The 24,594-nt window shown below is 45.8% G+C and overlaps 1 protein-coding gene across 2 annotated transcripts; it reads left to right on the top strand.

Annotated features, from left to right (window-relative positions):
* On the top strand, positions 1-24,239 carry GPRC5C (G protein-coupled receptor class C group 5 member C). 2 transcript variants are annotated; one of them, XM_028714157.2, is made up of 5 exons: positions 3-482; positions 11,231-12,296; positions 18,266-18,360; positions 20,245-20,391; positions 21,707-24,239. In XM_028714157.2, the coding sequence occupies exons 2-5, from the start codon at positions 11,255-11,257 to the stop codon at positions 21,737-21,739; spliced, it is 1,317 nt and encodes a 438-aa protein (XP_028569990.2). In that variant the 5' UTR covers positions 3-482; positions 11,231-11,254; the 3' UTR covers positions 21,740-24,239. The 2 variants fall into 2 exon arrangements, with proteins under 2 accessions (XP_028569992.2, XP_028569990.2); XM_028714159.2 differs by lacking the exon at positions 21,707-24,239 and having other exon boundaries at positions 1-482; positions 18,266-18,364; positions 20,245-20,374.
* The last annotated feature ends 355 nt before the right edge of the window (positions 24,240-24,594 follow it).

Genomic DNA, 24,594 nt, shown 5'->3' with positions numbered 1-24,594 from the left:
GCGCCAGAGAACCGACTCGAGGATGAGCCGGAGGAAGAGGAGGCGGCACTTTCGCTCCGGCGCGTCTACTCGAGACACAAAGATTTCGGGGCCGGTGGGCGGGGAAGGTGATTGATTAGCCTGCAATCTGGTTGCACGGGGCTGGGCGAAGGCCCGATAAGAGCCTTGAATGGGGGCTGATGTCACCGTGATGTCAAGCTCGTAGCTTCCCGGAGCCGAAAGCGAGGGAGCGCCGAGCGAGGGAAGAAAGAGCCTCTCCGCGCCCGGCTCGCCTCTCCGCGCCCACCCGCGCCCAGCGCGGCTGCTCTGCCACGGCACGCCCCCTGCGCCGCCTGCCTGCTTGCCTGCCTCCCAGAGCCTCAACTTTCGGATCCGGATTGTGAAAGGCACCAGGTGGTGGTGGCCGGACCGTAACCGCCTCGGAGTCCCGGGCGCCCGGCTTGGCGCCGCTTGGCTTTGTCCTCCGCGGTGGGGAGAGGCAGGTAAGAGCGCACGGGGTCTTTTCTCTCGCTCTGGGGACGCGTGGGGTGCGGATCTTCTGTGGAAGTCGCCCACTGGAGAGCTGATCCATCTCCCTCACACTCCCCCGCACGGGTCTCTAAAAGTTTGGAACCTCCCCCCCCCCCCACCTCCTTGCTGACCCGGTTGACTCCAGAATATTTGTGTGCGTCAAAGGTGTTCCCCTCCCTTGGCTGAATGGAAAGGACGGAGCAGGTCTAACAACACCCCCTGCCTCCTGTTCTCAATCTCCCCTTCTCTAGCCTGTGCGTTGGGGGAAACTCCTAGGTTAGCCCTTTAAACTATACGTTAGAAATAGCTTACGCAGCTGTACTGTTTGAATTTGACACAGATGCTCCCCACGAAGAATAATACGTACTGTCATGGTGTGCATTTGAGTTTTAATTTTCAGATTTAGACATTTCTTTTTCAAATCTGTATTTGATACTGGGTGGGGGAGGTTTGAAGCTTCGAAAAATGGAGATGAGGAAAGCCTGTTTAAACAAGAGGGGAAATAGGTTAGATTTCAGCAAGGAGGCACAAGTCAAAGGGTTTTGAGAATGTGGGCTGGCAAAATGTGAACTGGCCTCTGTTTAACCGCTGGGGTGGTAGTTCTGTTTATACACAGAAACGCACAGGACAAAGGGTTTGCAAAATGCAGTCTGTGCCTATGTACTAGGTTGTGTCTTAACCCTCCAGTAGGATCTAATAACTGGAATAGGGGAAACTAAACCATAGCGAGTTGTGAGTTATAGTGGAGGGTGGGGTAGTAATGAAATCGGCCCCCAGAAGACCAGGAATCAAATCTCTGCTCTGTGTCAAAGCTTGCTAGTGGGTTGGGGTTCTTGGCAGGATAATGTGGGATAAGTTCATATGTGCCACTCCAAGTGCCCTGGAGGAAGGGCATGATGCCAGTGTGACAGATAAATAAATGTTGTTTCTCTCACATGTTGCCCTGGTAATGTGGGAATGGGAGTGGTATGGGTTGGCGTGGAGAACCAGGTGAGCTCTGTTTTGGGAAAGGGGAGGAGTCCTGCGGTACTAAGGGGAGAGTACTAAGATGTAGATTTTTGGGCAAGGGATTTTCTGTCTGGTCTTGTTTAAGTGGGTTTGGAGTTTTGGACTCCAGGCCAGGGGTCACATAGTTTTCCAAGCTCTGGAGTAGGTGAAAAGGCCTTGCCAAGCTCCTATCTCGGAACCAAGTGAAAACAAATCCCAAACACCAAAGTTATACTGCCCAGTGGATGGCACTGCAGAGTTGCAGGGGTTGCCAACCCTTGCGGGCTAGTGGGCACTTTTGCAAACCGAAGAAACAATTGTGAGTGTCTCACACGTTCTATTGGCTAGGATAGAATGCTTCTCCCAAGCCTAGTTTTAGCAGCGGGGAGAGGCAGGGACCCTGAGGCTGCCACAGAAGGTCTGCAGATTCGTGTGTGCCCACTAGGCCACATTGCCAACCCCCGCTTTCAGGCAGGTGACAGGCCATCCCATCTGTGAGAGTATAGCTCTGCGATTTGGAGTGGAATATGAACCTTTTCATTCCCTCTGCTGCCCCACAGTTTCTTGCTTGCTTGCAGATTTTCCTATATGACCTTCAGGAACTCCCCATTTTTTATTTTGCCTGCAATACGAAAAAGCTAATCCTAGGTACGACGACTGGGGATGAGGCCCACTGGATTCAGTGGTGCTTACTCCCAACGGTCACCCTCTCCTGAGAAGTCCTTGGGGGATTTTGAACCCTGGTGAGAAGGGCGAGATCCAATAGGATCTGCTCCACCAACTCCTGACTTTCCAAACCATTCCTCTCTCTTGCTCTCCAAAATAGATAGTCTCTCCTTGCTTCCTCCTCCCTTGCCTTTTCTCCTGCCCTCTGACCACACCAGGCTCTTAGCTGGAACCAGCCTCTTGAGACAGATCCGGTAACAGCTTCCAGCTACCTTGATAAATGTGGCTTGCTTCCTGGAGAAGGAGTGAATCATACGGGGACGGGACAGCCTGGGCCTCTGAAGTTAAACTGGGGGGGGGGGGGAAACAAGGCAAGTTGCGTGGATTGTTTTGTTTTGCTCTGACGAAGACGTGCCCATGATGGCATTGGGGGTTTTGCTCTTTGGAATGGGAAGCACAACACGTCCCTATGCTGTGTTACGCAAGATCCTTATTTAGTGCAGTGAAAGAGATCACCCACCCAAGCCTCTGTTGTGCAAGAAGGGACATGAGTGGAGAAGTTTAAAAGACCCTGAAGTGTTTAACAAAAGTGGTTGGCTTGCTCTGTGCTCTTGAGGTGGCATGGAAACAAGCAGAAATGCCAGCACTGTTCTTCTTCTTTGGCGATCCTTCGTAGCTGAGTAAGATTGTCTTTCATAAACATGGTTTTTGCAGTGAGTCCATAAGTGGCTGTGGAGGCCAATTCTGGATCCACACATCCTTCCACAGTGGGGACCTAGGTTTCTGGGCAGGAGTTGATCACGGTGTGGATTTGCCAAGCATGCCTTCCTCTTGGCACGTTTCTCCCTTTCATCCTGAGTTCAAGTTTCTTCAAAGCCCACGACATGACACCTTTGGTAAAAGCTGTTATCCAACTGGAGCGCTCGCAGGCCAGTGTTTCCCAATTGTTGGTGTTTCTACTACATTTTTAAAGATTTGCCTTGAGAGAGTCTTTAAACCTCTTCTGTTGACCACCAGCATTACGCTTTCCATTTTTAAGTTCGGAATAGAGTAGTTGCTTTGGAAGATGATAATCAGGCATCTGCGGTTGTGTCAGCGCTGTGGTTTCACATTGGCATGTGATTCCTCTCCCTTTGAGCAGTGCCTCTACAAGGTTGTTATTATTATTATTATCATTATTATTAATGCAACATGTTGGTTGCTCCTGAGAAATGTTGATAGCGTGTGTAGCTGTGCTATTACTAAAAATTAGACCGTTTGCCTATCTAGCTCAGTACTTTGGTTTTTCTTTTGTTTGGCCCTGGATCTTGAGCAAGGGGTGTTTCCTGTTCCTCCTTCCCAAGATCCTTTTAACTGGAGATCCCAGGATTGAACCTGGGACCTTCTGTGTGGTCACCCTTGGAGCCATCCCTAGGCAGCAATGACCCGTTAGAGCAAACCAAATCAAATCTCAAGACGTCACTGCCAAGATCAGCAAGTGCCCAGTTTCAATGTGGTGGAAGCACCGTTTTCTTGCCAGTTTGGGATCTGTAGGGAAAGCGAGGGTGAAAGTTAAGCCACTTCACTGAGAATATAGGTTTTTTTTTTGGGGGGGGGGAGTTCTGGTGAGCCAGCAGTGATGTTAACAGAACTACCGCCAACCCCACATTGCTCTTCTCCATAATAACTCCCACTGGGGCATCTACACCAGGAGCTTGCATGGGTTAATGTTGATCACATGCTGTTCATTAGCAGGGCAAAAATGTTCGCTCTTAAAGACAGAGGTGGTGGCGGTACCTAGGCCAAGTCTTCACCGAATGATGGTTTCTTCTATCCTGGCACTCAAGGCAATGCATGTGGGGTTCTCAGGCTGCCTCCCATGCGCACCTCTTCCCAAACACATGCATGCACTCAGACCATGCTTTGGGACACAGTCTCTCCTTCCTCTTAGCTGTGTAGCATGTGCCATAGATGTTCCATAGAGACTCAGGTGCTTAGGGAAGCAGTTTCAGCGAGGAAACCCTGAGGCAAGGAGTGGCGGTGAGAAACTCAGAACTATAATTGCCGCATTCGTTCAGCAAGATAACGAACAAAAAGCACCCCTCTGCCTTTTGCGAGATGCAGACTTGCAGAGCAGAATGCTGCTGTAATGCTTCGAGTACACAGAGCAGTCCGGACTGAGCGACTATTGGGCATGCCGTGGCCGCAGGGGAAAAAAGAACACCAGAATACCTGCACGTTTCCACTATAATTTCCAGGCTGTAACAGCAAGCTGGTGGTGTGTACCTCGGTTTCCATATGCAGACTGCAGCTTTCTACACATGCTTAGAAGGACTTAGAAAAATGTGTTTTTATTTGTTGCATTAATATTCCGACTCCCCCCCCCATCATGAGCTTGAGGCAGCATGCATAGTATTCCTGCCCCCTCCCAAGAACCCTGTGAGGTAGGATAGGCTGAGAGAGAGTGACTGACCCAAGGCCCACCCTGTGAGATTCATAGCTGGGTGTGTGTGGATTTGAGCCTCCCCAGTTGTTGGAGGTAGCACCACACACAAGTGTTTCTCATGCTCCTCATCATTCATCTTGACTATCACGTGGATAGCCTGTAAGCCATAGGGGACTTTGTGGCTCTGCTGAAAGGAGTGATTAAAAAAACCCCACCTCTTGAGGTGTGACATGCAATCAACCTGCCTATTTCCTGAAATGATTGGCAGAGTAGAATTAAAGCCTCACCACAAATCAGTGGCTTCCAGAGTGAAGTGCAGCTATTGTTCAATCTACACAGTTATGCGCTAGGCAGGAAACAGTGGATCCCATAGCCACATAGCGATCATCCGTAGTCTCCACAATTCTGGAACGCAGTGTGTTTTTTCCCTACGCAAACAATGAAATGGGCTATATAGAATGGTGCATTTGAAAATAACATATATGTGATACCTGATCTGTAATGGGGCGGGTTTGTTGCTTTCCTTTCAACCCCCCAAACGTTAGCAAATTCTTTGCAAAGAAAGCGAATGCGTTCACACAAATGCGTTGCAAGTTTAGTGGCTTAATCATTAAGCAGTCTAACTGTGTGATTATTGAGATGGAAACCACATTAACTAAAACAAAGCCCTGTCCAGCTGCTGGGGAAGGGAAGAAGTTTATTTGGAGTAGATGTACTGAAATGAGAGGTGTGGACTGGCAAACGGAACCACCAGCAAACTTCTTGCTGCTCAAGCTAGTCTTGCACCTCCAGACAAGAGGGAATTCTTGAATTTCTCTCTGTCCACAGATAAGCCACCAGACAAAACTCTTTTAACAGTAGTGGGATGATAAATAATCTCTTAAGCAGGAAGTCTAATATTCCACACCATAAAAAGTATCCAAGTTTGGTGACTGGAAAATGCTGAATTATGCAATGCTGATTTATGTAAGCTGGGGAGGAAATCACATAAGTGCTGTGGCTTTCATAGAATTGCAGACTTGTAGAGCTGAGAAAATATTCTGTGTGTCAAACCCTCCCAGATCAATGGTCTCCTCTGAAACAAGAACATTCGTGCCCCAAACCCCTAGGTGTTCAGCTCAGATAAGAGTTGTCCTAACGGTTTCCATTTTACTAGGAACACTGCCAGAAAAAGATGGTTGCACCCCTTTTGCGGGCAGAAATTAATCAGGTTTGCCGTCCCTTGGCATGGAGATGTAATGATGGAAAGATGTGTGTCTGTTTCATTTTTGCCTGTCTGGTAGTGGTTTAAAGGTGCAGGAGCTCTGCTTGGACATAGTAGTAGCCAGCATAGTGTCTTCTAGATTTTGTGAACTACATCTCCCATCAACCCTGACCATTGGCCCTGCTGATTGGGGGATGATGGGATTTGGAGTCTGCAACATGGAGGGCACAGCTATTTCTGAGCTTCAGTTGAGCATGGGCATTACATGGACGATATCCTGTTGCTCCATCATTGTTCCGATCATTCCTGCCTCTTTCTGATTTTTGAGCTGTATGTTTTCTGAAGCACCGATAGAACTGCAGTCTTAAAAAATTAAATGGTCTTACTTTCTCAGGATTTCATCTAGGCTAATACATTACATGGAGCCAATTAAAGCCACATAGGTGATGATCTATAGAGTGCAGGTTGGTTCTTGGGACTGGCCAGGATATAGGTTGTTTACTATGATGATTAGTTTTATATATTGCTGCCCGCTGCGAAAAGTCCCAAAGCAGTTTACAACCAGTATAAAAATAAAAACAAGCCTATTAAAAGCATAATCAGAATACAGTCATACCTCGGGTTGAATGTGCTTCGGGTTGAGCGCGTTCAGGTCGTGCTCCGCGGCAACGCAGAAGTAACGGAGCGTGTTACTTCCGGGTTTCACCACCCGCGCATGCTCAGACGCTCAAAATGACGTCACGCGCATGCGCTGAAGCGGCAAAACGCGACCCGCACACGCGTAGACATGCCGTCGCTTGTTACATTTGCTTCAGGATGTGAAAGGGGCTCCGGAACGGATCCCGTTTGCATCCCAAGGTACCACTGTACAAGCAACTAGTTTCTGGGGCTGCCCAAATGCCCTGGTGGAGAAGAAGAAAAACATCTTTGCTTGGTGCTGAAACTATGACAAGACAGGCCTTATTCTTACCTAAGCCAACAAAACAGGTCCTTGAACAGTCCCTGCTAAAAGCTGTCTGATGCATTTAGTTCCTTTTAACCTTGCATCATTCGGTCTCAAACTTTATGATGGTTATAGTTCAGAAAAGAAACTGAAAGGGTAAGGGACCCTTTACCTTGAGACTTGAAAACGTGCTTTTGCAAAGCAGAGGATGTGCAGCATTCACTCTAATGTATGGACTGTTACGTTTTGGAGCTGAACTAGCCTCGTGCCAGTACTCCTAAAGGTAACCCAAACTGAATGGGCGCCAGCATTCTCAGCTAGTACAAGAAGCGGCTGTCTGAACAGGAGAGAGAAAGCTGGAGCAGCGCTAGCTCTCACATGCTGTAGCATAAAGCCCCAATCCCCAGAAGCTGGGACTAGCCCATGATCCAAGCCCCACAACAAGCGGATTTGGAAGGCATGTGAGAGAGTTCTCTTCTTTCGGAAGTCATCTGGAATCCTCTAAGCCTGGGAACCAAGAAGTGTTGAGTGGCAGCCAAGGGGAGGCCAACAGTTTGCCGGCCGATTCTTTCTCAGGGGGAACGTAGCTGGTCTGGGAATATGCTTTGCAGTGGGGCAGCTAATTATTTCATTTTCTTCCTTATTTTGTTTTCCCCCCTTTTATGCTGCAGTTACAGCTGCTTTTAGAAATGACATCCTACGTGAGGATGTGTTCTTCTTCCCCTGCCCTAGTGATTTCTAAAAAAATAATAATGATCTAAAAGTCACCTCTGTTTCCTTGAACTCTTAATCCTTCAAAAGCCAGCCACAAAAAAGGGGGGATTCAGGCGTTTTTCATTGGCCTGCCTGACCTAGCTTCTCTCAGGCCTCTATCCTCTCCAGCCTTCAGCAATGTGCCAATCTGGAGGAGAGGGACAGGGAGCCAGATGCCTCCCTTGCTTAGGCAAATCTTTATTTTATATTAATTTTGTGAGCACTTTGAGGTCTTTTTTGTTGTTGTTGCTGCAAAAGAAATCAAGGGAATAGAGTCCCAGGGGTCAGCAAACTTTTTCAGCAGGGGGCCGGTCCACTGTCCCTCAGACCTTGTGGGGGCCAGACTGTAATTTTTTTTGGGGGGGGGGGAGAACGAATTCCTATGCACCACAAACAACCCAGAGATGCGTTTTAAATAAAATATAATAATAATAATAATAATAATAATAATAATAATAATAATAATAATAATATATTATTTATACCCCGCCCATCTGGCTGGGCCTCCCCAGCCACTCTGGGCGGCTTCCATAAAAACCAAAAATACAAGGACACATTCTACTCATGTAAAAACACGCTGATTCCCGGATCGTCTGCAGGCCGGATCTGGCCCCCAGGCCTTAGTTTGCCTACCCATGTAATAGACGTTGGGAACGGAATTGCTAATTTAACTGTTGGCCTGCTTCCAGGGAGGTCAGGGTGAGGCACACAGGGGATGGGGCAGGATGCCTGACTTAAATCATCCCAACAAGCTGCTAAAGGCAGCTGCCTCTAGCTGAAGCCTGAGATGGCTGGCTGCTGGTGGTTTGGTGGTGCGGCGAGTTAGCGTATTTTTGCCTCTAACCTTGGAGTGAGGAAGAAGTCTCAAGAGCGTAGGGTTTAATGGATTGCTGCTGATCACTCTGGGAGTCTATGGTTTCCTCCTCTCAACCTGTTTATTTTTCTTCTTCTCGCCTTGGTCCATCATTTTAAATACTCTTCAGCATTGCTCCGAGTCTATGTAATTGTGGTGTCACCTGCCCATATACCCTTCGGATGGGATAAGAACCTAAGGGGCTGCATTATGACAAGCCAGGGCAGTAGCCCATCTAAGCCCCGTACTTTACCCAGATTGGCGGCAGCTCCCCCCCCCCTCAAGGACGAGCTATATATTATGTGGGGTGCTCCTCGCTCCCAGTGCTTGAAATGTGCCAGGCTCATTTTTCACGTGGCTATCGGCCACTTGCGACCAAGTGAAGATACCTGGGCGCCAGGATGATGCCTGACATCTCCACCATCTGGGGATCCTTGGATCTTGACTGTTTTCACACACTCATGCTCCGTCCTGTAGGAATAGGCCAATATATACAGGGTCAGTCATTTAAAAGAGGCACTGTGGGACATGTGTACAGTGGTACCTCGGGTTACATACGCTTCAGGTTACACACTCCGCTAACCCAGAAATAGTACCTCGGGTTAAGAACTTTGCTTCAGGATGAGAACAGAAATCGTGCTCCGGCGGCGCAGCGGCAGCAGGAGGCCCCATTAGCTAAAGTGGTGCTTCAGGTTAAGAACAGTTTCAGGTTAAGAACGGACCTCCGGAACGAATTAAGTACTTAACCTGAGGTACCACTGTACTCTGTATCCACCGGAGTCCTTATATGTGGCCTGTCCCTGGATCAAGTGACTTTTCTTCTTTAAGTTCTCAAAGTTCTTACCCTAGCCTAGCTCAAGGTTGTCATCTGAACTAGCCAGGTGTTTAACAGAGAATCGATCACAGTCAGCCTATCACTTGAAAAATAAGACTTTGGAGTTGTCTTGTCCCAAAATAGACATTTCGTTTTGGCGACTCTAATCTTGGTTCAAGGAGCCATTTGGCACCTAGCTTATACAGTGGTACCTCGGGTTACATACGCTTCAGGTTACACACTCCGCTAACCCAGAAATAGTACCTCGGGTTAAGAAGTTTGCTTCAGGATGAGAACAGAAATCGTGCTCCGGCGGCGCGGCGGCAGCAGGAGGCCCCATTAGCTAAAGTGGTGCTTCAGGTTAAGAACAGTTTCGACCTCCGGAACGAATTAAGTACTTAACCCGAGGTACCACTGTATATCTGAGTTTCCGACACGGCTCACTCCCTATCCGAAACGAAAACTACTGTATTAGCCCTTCAGGAGTGGGGAGGCTCAAACATTTCCTCCCCCACAACAGGGATATAACAGCAACTTGAGGGGGAAATGATCAGATCTGGAAGAGAACATTGGCAGATGGAAGGGTTAAGACACTCACTGCCTGCCCCCCCAATCCATGCTCCACTGCTCCCATTTGGAGTCCCCCCCCCCCCTGCGATTAAAATGGCAGAAGATCTAATCTCGAAACTCCTGCATAATGTGTTGTTTGGCCCTGAGGCACAGGCCTGCCTCACTGTGGAGGAAGTGAATGGAGTAAGTTTTGCTCTCCCATACGAGAACTTGGGGCCATCCGAGGAAGCTGAACGTTTGGAGATTGAAGGCAGACATGGTGCAGATTTAATAGAACTCACTTCTGCAAGATGTGCTAGTGGTCATCAAATTTTTGTGGCTTTAATCGTTTTTCTGACAAGCGACTTAAAATTAAAAACAATTAAAAGCAATACAAGCAAAACAACAACAATTCAAATCAAAGACCAAGAAATCAAAGACCAAAACAAATAGGCAGGGATACAAGTCCTATCCCTCTGAAAGTGGTCAAAATATACTTCAAATTAAAGGCAAAAAGTTTTTAGGCAGGGTGAGGGGAAGACTTTGCTTGTATATATATATAACCTGCTATATATAAACATTATTTGTTGGGAATCACACTCAGGTCTTGCTTGTGGGATTTGTATAGGTATCTGGTTGGCCAAGGACTAGATCAGGCATCCCCAAACGTGGCCCTCCAGCTGTTTTGGGACTACAATTCCCATCATCCCTGACCACTGGTCCTGCTAGCTAGGGATCATGGGAGTTGTAGTCCCAAAACAGCTGGAGGGCTGAGTTTGGGGATGCCTGGACTAGATGGAATTTTTGGCCTGATCCAGCAACGCTCTTAAGTTCATTACATCTTTCCAGGTACATTATATGCTGTACCAAATGAATCATGGCCCTTGCCTTTTCAGTTTTTAAATGCTTCTGTCACCACCAGTGTCACCCTGCTCTCTGGACTAATTGTTGGTTAACACAGTATAGTGGTACCTCGGGTTACAGACGCTTCAGGTTACAGACACTTCAGGTTACAGACTCTGCTAACCTGGAAGTAGTACAAGTTAAGAACTTTGCTTCAGGATGAGAACAGAAATTGCGCGGCGGCAGGAGGCCCCATTAGCTTAAGTGGTACCTCAGGTTAAGAACAGTTTCAGGTTAAGCACGGACCTCCGGAATGAATTAAGTTCTTAACCCGAGGTACCACTGTACAGTAGCTGGTCTCCTAAACCTCCGACAGAGCCTAGCAGTGCTGGTACAGGGGGCCGAGCAGGGTATAGACCAGGGTTTCCCAAACTTGGGTCGCCAGCTGCTTATGGACTACAATTCCCATCATCCCTGGCCCACTGGTCCTACTTGCTAGGAGTGATGGGAGTTGGAGTCCAAAAACACCTGGAGACCCAAGTTTGGGAAACGCTGGCATAGACCATCACCGGTTCTGTTATATAACCAAACACCACCATCGATACTACAAAATTGCCCAGTTCTGATAACAATACGCTTTCTTTCAGATATGTTAACCTTGTCTTTTCCCTCCTGTTTTTCAGTTCTTTCCCAAAGTGCCAAAGAATATGTGTCATCGCTCCAAAACGATGGGTGTACCCAAGGCGCTGCTGCCATGCCTTTGGCTCCTGGGACTTCCCACCAAAGTATGCTTGGCGGAAGTGACTCCATCGCCGCCGGCAGGCTGCGGCAAGGATTTGCCGTCCATCTATTACAACCTGTGCGACCTGTCGTCAGCCTGGGGCGTCGTGCTGGAGGCGGTAGCCGCCTTTGGTGTCGTGACCACCTTTGTCCTCACCGTCGTCCTTGTGGCCAGCGTTCCGTTTGTCCAGGACTATCGGAAGAAGAGCTTGATAGGGACGCAAGCCTTCCTGTTGTTTGGCACCTTTGGGCTCTTCTGCTTGACTTTTGCCTTCATCGTGAAGCAAGATTTTTCCACGTGCGCCTCGCGACGCTTCCTCTTCGGCGTCCTCTTTGCCGTGTGCTTCTCTTGCCTGGTGGCGCATTCCCTCAGCCTCAATTTCCTCGCCCGGCGGAACCATGGGCCCCGGGGCTGGGTCACCTTTGGCATGGCCCTGCTCCTCGTCTTGGTGGAGGTCATTATCAACGCTGAGTGGCTCATTATCACTGTGGTGAGGGGCGACGATTCGCCCAAGGACCCCTGCCGGGTGAAGAATGAAGACTTTGTCATGGCGCTGATCTACGTCATGTTCCTGCAAGTGCTTGCCTTCGTTGCCTCGTGGCCTGTCTTGTGTGGACGTTACAAGCACTGGAGGAAGCACGCCATCTTTGTTCTCCTCACCACCTCCCTCTCTATGGCTATCTGGGTTGTGTGGATTGTGATGTACATTTACGGCAACCGGCAGGAAGGAGGCCAGGCCTGGGACGACCCCACGTTGGCCATTGCTCTCGTCTCCAACGCCTGCGTCTTTATTTTCTTCTATGTCATCCCAGAGATCTCCCAAGTGATCCGGCCAGGACCGGAGCAAATCTACGAGGAAGATGTCTACCCCACCCGGGGAGTGGGATATGAAACCATCCTCAAGGAACAGAAATCCCAGAGCATGTTTGTGGAGAACAAGGCCTTCTCAATGGACGAACCTTCTTCAGGTAGGCCTCAGCATACTTGTTGTGGAGAGGTATTTGGCAGTGGGCATGGGGTTGGTTTGTGGAAACTTCCATCATGCTTTTCTATAGGCATAAACACCACAAGGCTTGTTCTAAAATACAGCCGTACCTTGGTTTTTGAACAGCTTAGTTCCTGAACGTTTTAGCTCCCGATGGTCGCGAACCCGGAAGTGACTGTTCCGGTTTTTGAACCGTTTTTGGAAGCCGAATGTCCGCCAGGATTTCCACAGCTTCTGATTGGCTGCAGGAGCTTCCTGCAGCCAGTCAGAAGCTGCCATTTGGTTTTCCAACATTTTGGAAGTCAAACGGACTTCTGGAACGGATTCTGTTCACCTTCCAAGGTATGACTGTATTGCTTTAAAAAAATGCTTAGGTTTGCCTTGTCTTTATCTTCTGAGTTTTTAGAGTACAATACAGTGCAAATGGGCAGCGCCGCAAGCAGGTGATGGGCATCTTTGGCATACCTGGAGAAGAGCAGGAGGAACCAGGGCCTGACTTGTGGTACAGAGTCAGCCTTACCCTGTTGGTTTCCTGTCTCAATCTGTGTTACAACGTTTGCCTGGCTCAATAGACTTGGAAGGAAAAGCAACAACACCAAGGCATGCAAGAATTGCATGCATAAAGCGGTGCTCGCAAGAGCACTCATATGTTCAGTTTGACTTGTGGCACACTTGTGGCAAAAAAACCCAACACAATGGCTAGCACTTTCATAGGCAGACCTGACATCTTTTCTGTGCTCCGGTTGAAGAGACATGGCCTTATGGCTGATTTCCGCCCTTGCTTCCCTCTCCTCCTCTGATGTAGTAATTCAATTTCCTGACCTTTCTAATGTTCTGGTCACTTTCACTTTCGTTTAATAAGCCACACAGAATCGAGAGCGGCTAGGTCAAATCACAGCTCAGATCTTGGTTACTTTGCAAGGTATTTAGCTTTGCTAAATTGTTTTGGATTTTGAGACTCGGAAACCTACCTTGCAGAGAAGATGTGCGGCTGAAAATTTGCAAACTTTTATATGAGACTTTTTATTTATTTATTTAACAAAACTTGTATACCTCTTGATTGTGCATAAAAACTCTAAGCTGTTTCACACTTAACTTCAGAGAGCGTCATAGGATTGGGCTATAAATATATTGTTTGGCTTAGAACATGACGGTGTGAAATTTATTTATTAAATTTCTTTTTTTTTATAAAAGATGTTTATTAAGAATTTAAGAATTACAAAAAACATAAAAAGGAAACACAATAAAAAATTAACAAACATACATTACAATACATCTAAAATAAAGAAAAAACATAAACAACAAAACAGCAAAAAAAGAGAAAAAATATTAAAACACATCCAATATTTCATAACTTTACCTTTCATTTACTTGTTTCATCGACCTCCTCACACCTCCCTTTTTGTATTCTAGTTCAATTTACTATTTCAGCAAATTCTTTCCATCTTTCTCAATTTTTTCCTGTAATATATCATAACGATCTAACCTTTAATTTTATTTAAATTTATTAAATTTCTATCCCGGCTTTCCTTCAAAGGAGCCCAGGATGGCACTGGCTTTACTTTCATCATGGGCCAAGTTCAGGTGATGATAATTTGAAACTTGGGAAGAGGATCCTAAATTCTACTCCTTCAGATTTTTCAAAGCTGGCAGTATGCATAATCTTACATCTGCAAATCCAAGATTTGTGTCTCTTTCCCCAAAATTTTAGTTTCAGGAGTTTAGAAACTTAAATGAGAGGAGTCGCATCTTGTAAAATAAATTGCTGGATTCCCTTTTGCCCTAGTAGTTGCTCAAAAGGCCCCAATTCCATCTGCGTGAGATGATGGACCCAGATGAGTATTTCTGTAAAGAAATTGTTTTGATGATTGGATTACCTTGACTTCTCCCTCGCCACTCACTAGTGCGTGCCCTATTTTAAAGAATCTACTACTGTGGCACTGATTCTTTGCCAGCGGGCTTAGAAAATGATTCATGAGCACATGATGCTGTTGCAGCTCATCACGGATCCCCAAGTGAGCCATTCTGAGCTTTCTAAATGAAGTGTGGGGTATATGTGCCACATATAAATGAGAAGCTGCTTTGAGAAGGAGCCATTTCCTGCATTGCTCCCTGTGCTGAAAATGTCACTTAAATATATTCTCTCTAACCTCTGTTCTTGGCTGCCAACCTCCCACCTAAGACTCCACCTTAATCCCACAGAAAGTGTCTTCTTGAAACCTGTTGCCAGTTTAGCCTCCCCCAGTTTCAAGCAGGGGGAAAAACCTGTATGTGTCACCGAAAAGCACAATTTGGAACAAGCTGTTGTCATTCTCTCTCCAGGCTTTATAAGAAGCACCACCAAGAAAAGCCCCAACATGCAAAACTATCCTCATCTGCATGATATGAAGTGAAGAACTCACAGCATTGTTCTGTGACTCACTCCGAAATGCCTCTGCTTCCTGCTGTTTTACACTTATTCACCATGTCTTTGAATTTCCTTAGATTATCTCTTCAGGGATCAATTTTGCCATGTATTCCTCCTTTGTTTAGAACTTCTGAATATTTCTGCATTGAAAAGAAAAGTAATCTGCTTTTTCTGTGTCTAGTTTTGGATTCCCTGTAGAACTTGATTCTCTATATTTCAGACACTGAAGCAACTCCAAAATTGTTTCCCCCCCACTTCATTTTTTTTTTAAAAAATAATCTTTCAGTCTTTGTGGAAATATATATACTACACTGCTGAAGGAAGCCAAAGTTAAGACCTTTCATTTTGTTGCTTTTCTATAGAAGGAGACAGCAAAGCTAAGGACAGTATGTGAATGTAAACAACAACAACTACAACACAACTAGGTTATGATAGGACAAAGAACCTGAATTGGCTATGGAAGTCCCATGTATGTTTGATGGCAATAGTAACCAAGCTTGTTGCCATTTCACACACAGTCAAAAATCTCAACCGCTCCACAATTCTTTGTTGGAAAAACCAATAGGCTAAAATATACACACATATGACTACATGGCTGACAGGATTTTATTACAGCACGCTTTGCTTCTTAAACCCTAGAGAGGACTCTCTTATTTAGGAAAGGTCTCCTGAGCACAGTGTGCTCATTAAAACCTACTCTGTCTATAGTTACCCACAAACAAGGCTTTGTTTTATGGCTGGCTTAAGTCACAGAATGCCCCAGCAGGCTTCTGATGGTTGTTGCACTGGGGAACATTGATTAGTTAGTGCTTCCTGCTTTGCTTCCAACAGCATGGAAGAAATATAGCAATCACTTCTATGCAAAGCTGTCTGTGCACAGAGGTGAAGGCTTTTGCAAACGCATAGTGGCATATGAAATGAAGCATTGTATATTACGGAGACGAAATCTAACAGTTTCACTCTCTCAGGGCTAATTTGTACGTTTGACTCTCTCTCTCTCTCTCTCTCTCTCTCTCTCTGTGTGTGTGTGTGTGTGTGTGTGTGTGTATGTATGTATATACATATATATACATATTGTTGTAAACAAAAATCTGCCCTTTTCCCTTATGGGGTATCCAAGAGCCCATACAGAGTCCTTATGTAGGTTCTTGGATACCCCATAAGGGAAAAAGGCAGATTTTTGTTTACAACAATATACATATATAGTGATTCTGTCAAAATGAGTACAAATGTGATTGTTGCCCATGCAATCATTTAGGGTTGCCACCCTTTTTAACAGCTCTTGTAACTGTGTAAATTAAATATGAGTTAATGCAGTGTTGAATTGAGAAAAAAATCTTATCTTTTTGACCCAACTTTGTGAATGCATCATTAGATAGTGTGTTAAAATTGGCATGCTTTATTTTGGCTTTTAGGCGTGGTTCTTCTGCTTGCGAGAAGTTTACCATCATGTATGCCTCTTGTAAGCCAATCGTATGCCTTCTCTGACCCTATATCATGGGTAGACAACATGGTGGCGTTCAGATGTTGTTGGCCGAGACTGATGGGATTTGGAGTCTAACAACATCTGGAGGTTATCATGTAGGGTATACTATGTATTTGAGGGATGCGGGTGGTGCTGTGGTCTAAACCACTGAGCCTGTTGGGCTAGCTGATCGGAAGGTTGGCGGTTCAAATCCCCGTGATGGGGTGAGCTCCCGTTGCTCGGTCCCTGCTCCTGCCAACCTAGCAGTTCGAAGGCACACCAAAAAAAGTGCAAGTAGATAAATAGGTACCGCTCCGACGGGAAGGTAAAAAATGGCATTTCCGTGTGCTGCTCTGGTTTCGGTGTTGCGCCAGAAGCGGTTTAGTCATGCTGGCCACATGACCCGGAAAAACTGCCTGCGGACAAACACCAGCTCCCTCGGCCTGTAAAGCGAAATGAGCATGAGCGCCGCAACCCCAGAGTCGTCTGCGACTGGACTTAACTGTCAGGGGTCCTTTACCTTTTTAATGTATGTCTTTTTTTTTTTTTATAAATACCCTGCTTTTCACCATCCAGGTCTCAAAAGCACCAAAGTTTAAAATGTAAATTAAATCTAAAAAAAAAAAAATTTCTCAGAAATTTAAAATCTATTTAAAAACAAAAACAACAACAGCAACCACAAGCATCATAAAATTTAAAACGTCAGATAAGTATTCATGATGCAAAGGTCTCCAGGTGTCTGAAACTCAGTATGGGCGGTGCCTCTCGAACTTCTAGTGAGAGGGAGTTCAATAGAGTTGTGCCCACAACACTGAACCTACGTTAACATGAGTCATGTTTCTGTCCTCTGGGCGGGGGTGGGGGGGAACCACTATGATCTCAGTGTTCTTTGCTCAACACTAGATTGTGGAATATGGGCTTTTCCATGCTTCCGTTTGTGCCACAATTTCTAAGCACAGGTCTCTGTGACTTCCAGGCACAGGTCTGAGCACGATTTTTTTCTTTCCCTGGGGAAGCCCACTGTTTACTGCTGAATCGGAACAAACAGCAATCCATGGAAAACCTGATTGACATTTATTCTGATTCAGCAGCAAACAGTGGATTTTCCCGGGGAAAGTGGTGGAACCAAAAAGAAAAAGAAAAAAGAAGATCTGCTAGCACCCGTGCCTGGAAGTCATGGACGTGCCTAGAAAAAGTGGCACAAACAGAAGCATGCATAATAGGATCATAGAGCTGTAGAGTTGGAAGGGACCATGATGATGATGATGATGATGATGATGATAATAATACAGTGGTACCTCTGGTTGTGAATGGGATCTGTTCCGGAGGCCCGTTCGCAACATGAAAGGAACTCAACCTGCAGCGGCGCGTCTGCGCACGCGCGGGTTGCGATTCGCCACTTCTGCGCATGCGCGTGACGTCATTTTGCGCGTCTGGCAAAAAGTAACCCTTTCCAGTACATCCGGGTCGCCGCGGGACGTAACCTGAAAGAACGTAACATAAAGCGGACGTAACATGAGATATGACTGTAAATTTATTATTTCTACCCCGCCCATCTGGCTGGGCTTTCCCAGCCGCTCTGGGCAGCTCCCAACATAATATTAAAAACACAATAAAACATCAAACATTAAAAACTCCCCTAAACAGGACTGCCTTCAGATGTCTTCTAAAAGTCAGATAGTTGTTTATTTCCTTGACCTCTGGTGGGAGGGTGTTCCACAGGGTGGGCGCCACCACGGAGAAGGCCCTCTGCCTGGTTCCCTGTAACCTCATTTCTCGCAGTGAGGGAACCGCCAGAAGGCCCTCAGATCAGCTAGTTGAACCCCCTGCAATGCAGGATGATGCAACTGTCCCATATGGGGATTGAATTTACCATCTTGACATTATCAGTACCACACTCTAATCAACTGAGCTACCTGGGGCGAACCACTATTCTGTCTCTTACATGGGTTATTTGAGCAAAAATCTTCTCTGCTTCTGCTCAGCCTGCGCTGTCTGAAAACCATCTTTGTCACTGAAGATCTCCCAAGCCTGTGTGCCTTTTAATGTTACCTTTCTTGTGATTTCTCTTTCTTTTCAGCCAAAAAACCTGTGTCTCCATACAGCGGATACAACGGGCAGCTGCTGACGAGTGTGTACCAGCCCACAGAGATGGCTCTCATGCACAAGGGGCCTGTAAGTGAGTGTGAAGCTCTGCTGGTGTTTCTTATCTTTCTCGGCTGTAGCTTAGCTTCCAGAATGCTGGGCTTTTTTAAAAAAATAAAAATAAAAAACACAACATCCTCTTGAGCAGTTCAGCAGGAGAAGTTGGCTCCTGACGGAGAGAGGTGAAACCTCTCATAAATATATCACATCCAGATATTCTGTGTAGTTAACTGCAGATAAGGGAGCAGGATAAACAGCGTCACTCTGCGTGTTTGCATTCTTTGGATGTAAACTTAACACTCACAGGTCTTTGAGTGCAGCCCTCTTTCTGCCCTGATTCTGCAGGGTAATGGGGTGAAACTGCTTCTGATCTGTGCCATATTCAGATGGCAAGCCTAGGTCCCTTTGCCTCAACACCTAGTTTGAAAAAATGTTTTCAGAACATTTTATTTCATGGATAAGTGTTCAGTTATGCAAGCCCTCATTTGGAGTCTGAGAAGGTACAATCAGAATCAGGTTCACCACCTCATTTGCTTCCTGGGAGAAGTAGGCTTGACGGGAACATGTTTTTTTTTAAAAACAACAACCCAAAACCGAAGGAGTTTATTTGGCCTGCATTGTCCTGCAGAGATTATATGTGTGGCAGGGGAAAGGATTGAGGCTAGGGAAGACAGTTCATCTGACTATTTTGTCATCTGACTTGGTCAAAGAAAGCGTTCAGATTATTATATCTGAGCTTGCAGACACAGCCCTTGGTGCTACCCTTTGCGGGAGCTGGGAAACGAACCAGGAAGTCTTCCAATAACTATAGTTTCCTGGGGGAAACGATGGTTAGCATGAAAAGCTTCAAACAAGCCAGACGCAAAACCATGGTTTAAAGTTGGTTTTAATATCCTGGCTTATTTTAGAGTTGTTAATCATTGTTTCCTGCTTCAGACAAAACTGGAAACGATAGTTAATTGGAAGGCCCCATGATTTGTTTGCCAGCTCACGCAAAGAGAGGAATGAAAAGGGGCTGCAGGGCAGGGCCAAGAGAGGCTCATCCAGACCTCAGCATATTAAAATGAGGCATGATTGTCTGAACACAGTCAAAATAGACTCAGTGAATTTGGGGTGCCAGAGATGATGAGAGAGGAGTTTGCACCTTTCCTACTATCCATTTGTATTTCTATACAAATGTTCAGGGAAGTTTTTAATATGTAACGCTGTACTGTTTTTAACACTGATTGGGAGCCGCCCAGAGTGGCTGGGGAAACACAGCCAGATGGGCGGGGTATAAATAATAAATTATTATTATTATTATTATTATTATAAATAATAATAAATTATTATTATTATTATTATTATTATTATTATTATTATTATTATACAAAAGTTCACCTAACAATGCGGCAGAAGCTGGATTTGGGCATTTACTCAATATCTTGGTATCGCCGCAGCAGCTGCTGTATTTCTACTGTTTTGCATGTTTTAGTATATTGCAATTTAGGAATCCAAGGTGTGCGTGAACTTGAAGTGTGCATGTAACCATGCTGCTCCAGGGACCCAAGTGAAAATGCTCTCTGTCTGAGTCATGCCCTTGAAAAGTCAAAACAAACCAGTTTTTTCTTCTTCTGTTTTGATCTAAAAAAGCCTCAGATCTGTTGTATGTGCCAACAGTTTCTCACGTGTGGAAATGATGTCGAAAATCAGGAAAAGTTTCATACAGCCTGGTGAAAAGTGGAAATGTTTTAGTGATTTGAAAATGGAACAGTTCAAGCCTTCTTCATTGAAGGTCAAATATGTATTCCTATAGATGACGCGTGCAGAATGTTGATTGGCTGTGTTTCTTTGACCATACTGCAGCTCCTGGTTGCCTTTCTGACCACACTTTCTGCCCACTTCTTACTCTTTTTGTTGTTCTTTTGCTTGCAGTCTGAGGGCCCCTATGATGTCATCCTCCCTCGTGCCACAGCCAACAGCCAAGTGATGGGCAGTGCCAATTCTACACTGCGTGCTGAGGATGCCTACATTTCACAGAATAAGCAGCCAGTGGCACAGAAAGATGGAAAGAGCGGGCAGGTGTGTAATTGGCTAATGCAGCTGCGACTGGAATTCTGTTCCAGTCCCAACTACAGATATATAGTGAATCCCTATCTTTCTGCCCCTCTGAACTGATTTATACACTGCTTCTAGCCCAGTTTCCCTTGATACAAACTCTGCAATTCATAATACACCCATGTGACTGCAGCTGACCTGTATGTTGCTGTGAGTTTATATTATGTGCCTTGCAGAGTAATGCACGACTTGTGCAGCCGCAGAACCTGGAGAAAATACAAGCCATGATTTGGTCCTCACTTTGAATTTTGGAATATCCTGCAATTTTTATTTAGGTTGATTGCTAATTTTTAAATTATTATTATTACCAGTGGGGGGTTTTCTGGGGTTATGCAGGGGTACGCATACCCCTAAACATTTTGTGACTCTTTGTACTTTTGTCCATTTACTGTATTTATTTTCTCCGATTTGAACGATAAAATGGGGGTTTTCTTCCCTGTGTTTTTTTATTGGGTTTTATAAGCAGGAATAATGTTATCAAATGGTGATTTTCTTGAGTCAAAATGAGAGTACTCCTAAACATTTTAAAAGGAAAAAAGCACTGATTATTATACACCACTTTTCAAGCAAAGTGCTTCTCAAAGCAGTTTTCAAAAATGTACACCCCCCCCCCAAATTCCTAACACGGTTTAAAAAAAAGACGTTTTAAACAGCATAAAATGCTAGTAAATATATGATGTGGAACTGAGCACCATAACTGTAGGGCCACCACTGAGAAAGTCATGGTTGGCATTTGCCAGCCAACCTAATTGTCTTTGTAGGTGGGCCTTTGAAGTGGATCTTAAAGGCAGGGACAGGTTGATAATGGATGCAGATGGTCCTTTAAGTAACCTGGTCCCAAATTATTCCAAGGCTTTAAAGGTCATTTGCAACACTTTAATTTGGTTCCAGAAACACACTGTAAATATACACCAGTGGGTGGCTGCATTTTCTACCATTTGAAGTTTCTAAGCAGCTTTTAGAAGCCTGCATGTCGCTAATAAATAGGTGGTAACCGAGGCAAGGTCCATTCTCTCCAGATAGGATTGCGGCTGGTGAACCAACTGAAGCTGTTAAAAAGCACCCCTTGCCAACTCCAACACCTGAACCACACTCCAGTAAGTGTGGAGTGTGAACTGCAAAGCTGATCCTTCAGAGGAGTGCAACCCAATCTAGAGTCGGTTCCAAACTTAGAGGGGCTCGTTTCCTGCCCCCATCCCAGTTGGCTTTAGTTAGCTATACTTAAAATACCATTCCTGCTGTAAGAAAACTAATGTATCAATCTCTTCTTTTGTTTCAGGCTTCATCTCCTTACAGCAAGAGCAGGTGGTAGAAGCCAAAGTCTTGATTTCGGAAGGTCCCGTTCCTCAAGGATGCCTTGCAAAACCTGCCTTTGCGAAGGAGCATCTAATGAGGCTAGGCCTCAGTTAGCCATTGAGATTTCATTCTGGCAGTGGAGACAATACAGTTTCTTCTTGTTACACATAACTCCAAGTGCTCTGCTTGACCTCTGCTTTAGAAAATCTGGGTTGCCGTACTGGGATACACCTGTGGTTTGTTTGTTTTTTAAAATTCTGGACAGCAGGACTTCTGTTTTCCTTGGAGCCTTCAATCAAGTTCTTCTTAGTGCCACCTCTTTAGTACAACTAGCCAGCATTTCAGGATCCTCTTTCCTTCTTCTTCTTCTTATTTTTTAACACGCCACACCATTCATGGACCACATTGACTTTGCTGTGAGTGTCTCACGTTCTTCTGCAATGCTACCTGTTTTTATGCTGTACAAATCCGCCTTTCCTAATACTGAGAGGATCTTATCTAGGCCACAACTTGGCCTCCTGGTGGATGACTGAATTGCCCCTACCTTGCTCCCCATTGCCAAATCCCACAAGGGAGTGCTTCAGAACTGAGAAGGGTGCTGCTGTTTCGATTCCTCTTCAACGGAGGCCGTGTAGATGCTAGTCCTTCCGCGGAGAAAAACTTTTGTCAAGTGTAGAAAGAACTGTGGTAACCGCTCTCTCGTAGCCCTCCTGCCTTTGGACCAACCCTGAAGTGCAACAGATATTATGCCTGTCCCAGAATCCTGATTGCTCCAGATCTGCTGCCTCTCCACCCCTCAGGGCAACACAAAATGAAGGCCACATAAGGACTTTTTAATGTTTGGTGCTTAGCTCTGGGTGCCAAGGTGCATGAGGGGGGTTGCAGTTCTGCCTTATTTTGCAGGCAGCACCTCAGATGTCTGTGACGACTGTGTTTTGGGGGTATTTGTGAGTTCTTGGTGCCACCCATTGAACATCCAGGAGGTGCCAACTGATGGGGAAAGCTAAAGGAGACAGATAGGGTACTTCCTAGTTTCCACACAGAATGAGAGTTGTGGGAGATCCATGACATTTGCTGTTCCCTGTCAGTAGATGCAACGTCAAAAGGGTCCCCCTCCCAGTTCTGCCCCCCTAGCACAAGCTCATTTGGACCTCTGAGTGAGATTCGCAAAGTGATCACCTCAGTTACATGACAGATACGTAAGTTCATCCCCACAGAAAGGAGAGAAGGAGGGGAGATGGAATTATAAAGTGAAGCCAGAGGGTCTAGCAGTGCAGGAGAATGGGGAGTTTTCCATGCCCAAAGTTGCTGTAGTTCCACTGGAGTTTCAGAGGATAAAGCTTTGGAAGTCTTGGGCTGCAGAGCTCATCACAGAAAAGTAATTGCCTCTCTTTAGTTTTATTCATACTTCACTCCTCATCTGCTGAGAATGGGCCGCACCTACTCTGAATCTCCTGCCTAAAATTCTCTTGGCTTTTGTGCCATGCACATTATAAAGTGACGCCTCCTTTTTCTCTTTCATTGTTAGGCAATCTGTCTCCTTTAATAACAACCCTATAATCCCCTTGCCTTCTCCCTGTATGTATATCTTGCCTTTGACAAAAGTGGGCCTTGACCCATGAGAGCTTTGTGCTGCGATAAAACAGTTACAGTACAAACCTCACCACATAAAAAAACCCACCCAAGTCCCTCTGAGCTCAGTGGGGCTTACTCCCAGGCAAGTGGTGCCAGGATCTCAGCCTTAGTCTTTTAAGGTGCCACCACTCACATGCTGCTCTGTGCCAGTTGTGTTGGGCTATGGCCTGACCTTTATCTTGGTACTCTTAGCATCCTGAGGCTCCAGCACCTTTTATCTCCTCTTCCTTGTTCTCACTTTGGAGAGAGGAAAAGAGGTTCTGTTTTTCTCTCAGATACAGGCAGGGAGGTGGACGCTGCTGTTGTGTGGGCCTGGTTGGGAGAAGGGCTTGAAGAAATGGACATGCAGAAAGTGCTAGCTACACACTCCCGGCAATGCCTTTGTACCTGGCCTCTGCTTTACGAGAGTGGGTCTACTCAGTGCCTTTTGCAGATGGGCTTCCCTTTTATCTTAAGCACTCTCTACAATGGCAGGAGAGGGATCATATCCAGCTTTTAGAATCTGCCGCCCTACCACTTTGTGCTCAAGAATATGAATTTATGCTCACTGAAGCCAAGGCTAGTCATGAAAAGCCTCGCACCTAGTCATGATTTCTGGCCAGCCTTACTGAGAATGATGTTCTGCGCCTTGCTGTTGTATGTATGTGTGTGTGTATTTGGGTGAGTTGTTCTCTATATAGATAATGCAGTGTGATTTTTTAAAATCTGGCTGTGAGTGAATGGCAGGAAGAACTCAGGAGGAGGGCTGTGTGCGACTGTTGTGTTTTAATCCAAGTGTTATTTAAGTGGGGGTCGGGGGAAGAAGTGTGTCCATTTCAGGACTGGCTTTTTTTAGCCCAGAGTTCTCTGACAAATTAAATCAGTTTTGGTTTTTTTCCTAATTTTTGTGGCCGACTTCTTGTTTTCTCTTATATTCTTTCGTGAGTTTGGAGAGGAACGGGATGGGGAGGCCACATAATACGGGCAGGCCTTTTGGAGAACCAGCAACAAACAGGGCCTTCCTGACCTTGAGAGTCAGGTGATCAAGGAAAGCCAATCCCACTCAACTTCCTCAAGGTCTGCTATACTCCTTTAAGGGCTCATCTACACTTACATTTGTTCTGCATTTTCTAGGCACAGATCTGGGCTTTCCTCGCTGTGCCCAAGTGGGGTGGCATTGTTTTTAGGCCCTGGCGCTTTCTCCAGGAAAACCCGTGCTTTACCACTGAATCGGATCAACCCATGGAAAACCCAGGT

This window comes from Podarcis muralis, chromosome 2 (assembly GCF_964188315.1).
Source record: "Podarcis muralis chromosome 2, rPodMur119.hap1.1, whole genome shotgun sequence".
Lineage (NCBI taxonomy): Eukaryota > Metazoa > Chordata > Lepidosauria > Squamata > Lacertidae > Podarcis > Podarcis muralis.
The sequence above is the reverse complement of the archived record's forward strand: the minus strand, read 5'-3'. Positions and strand labels throughout refer to the sequence as shown.

What these genes read in the sequence shown, in the direction of transcription:
- GPRC5C (XM_028714157.2), top strand. Translation starts at nt 11,255, where the DNA reads ATGTGTCATCGCTCCAAAACGATGGGTGTACCCAAGGCGCTGCTGCCA. An exon ending in CTCTCATGCACAAGGGGCCT is followed by an intron (nt 18,361 to 20,244) that starts GTAAGTGAGTGT and finishes TTTTGCTTGCAG; the next exon opens with TCTGAGGGCCCCTATGATGT. An exon ending in AAGATGGAAAGAGCGGGCAG is followed by an intron (nt 20,392 to 21,706) that starts GTGTGTAATTGG and finishes CTTTTGTTTCAG; the next exon opens with GCTTCATCTCCTTACAGCAA.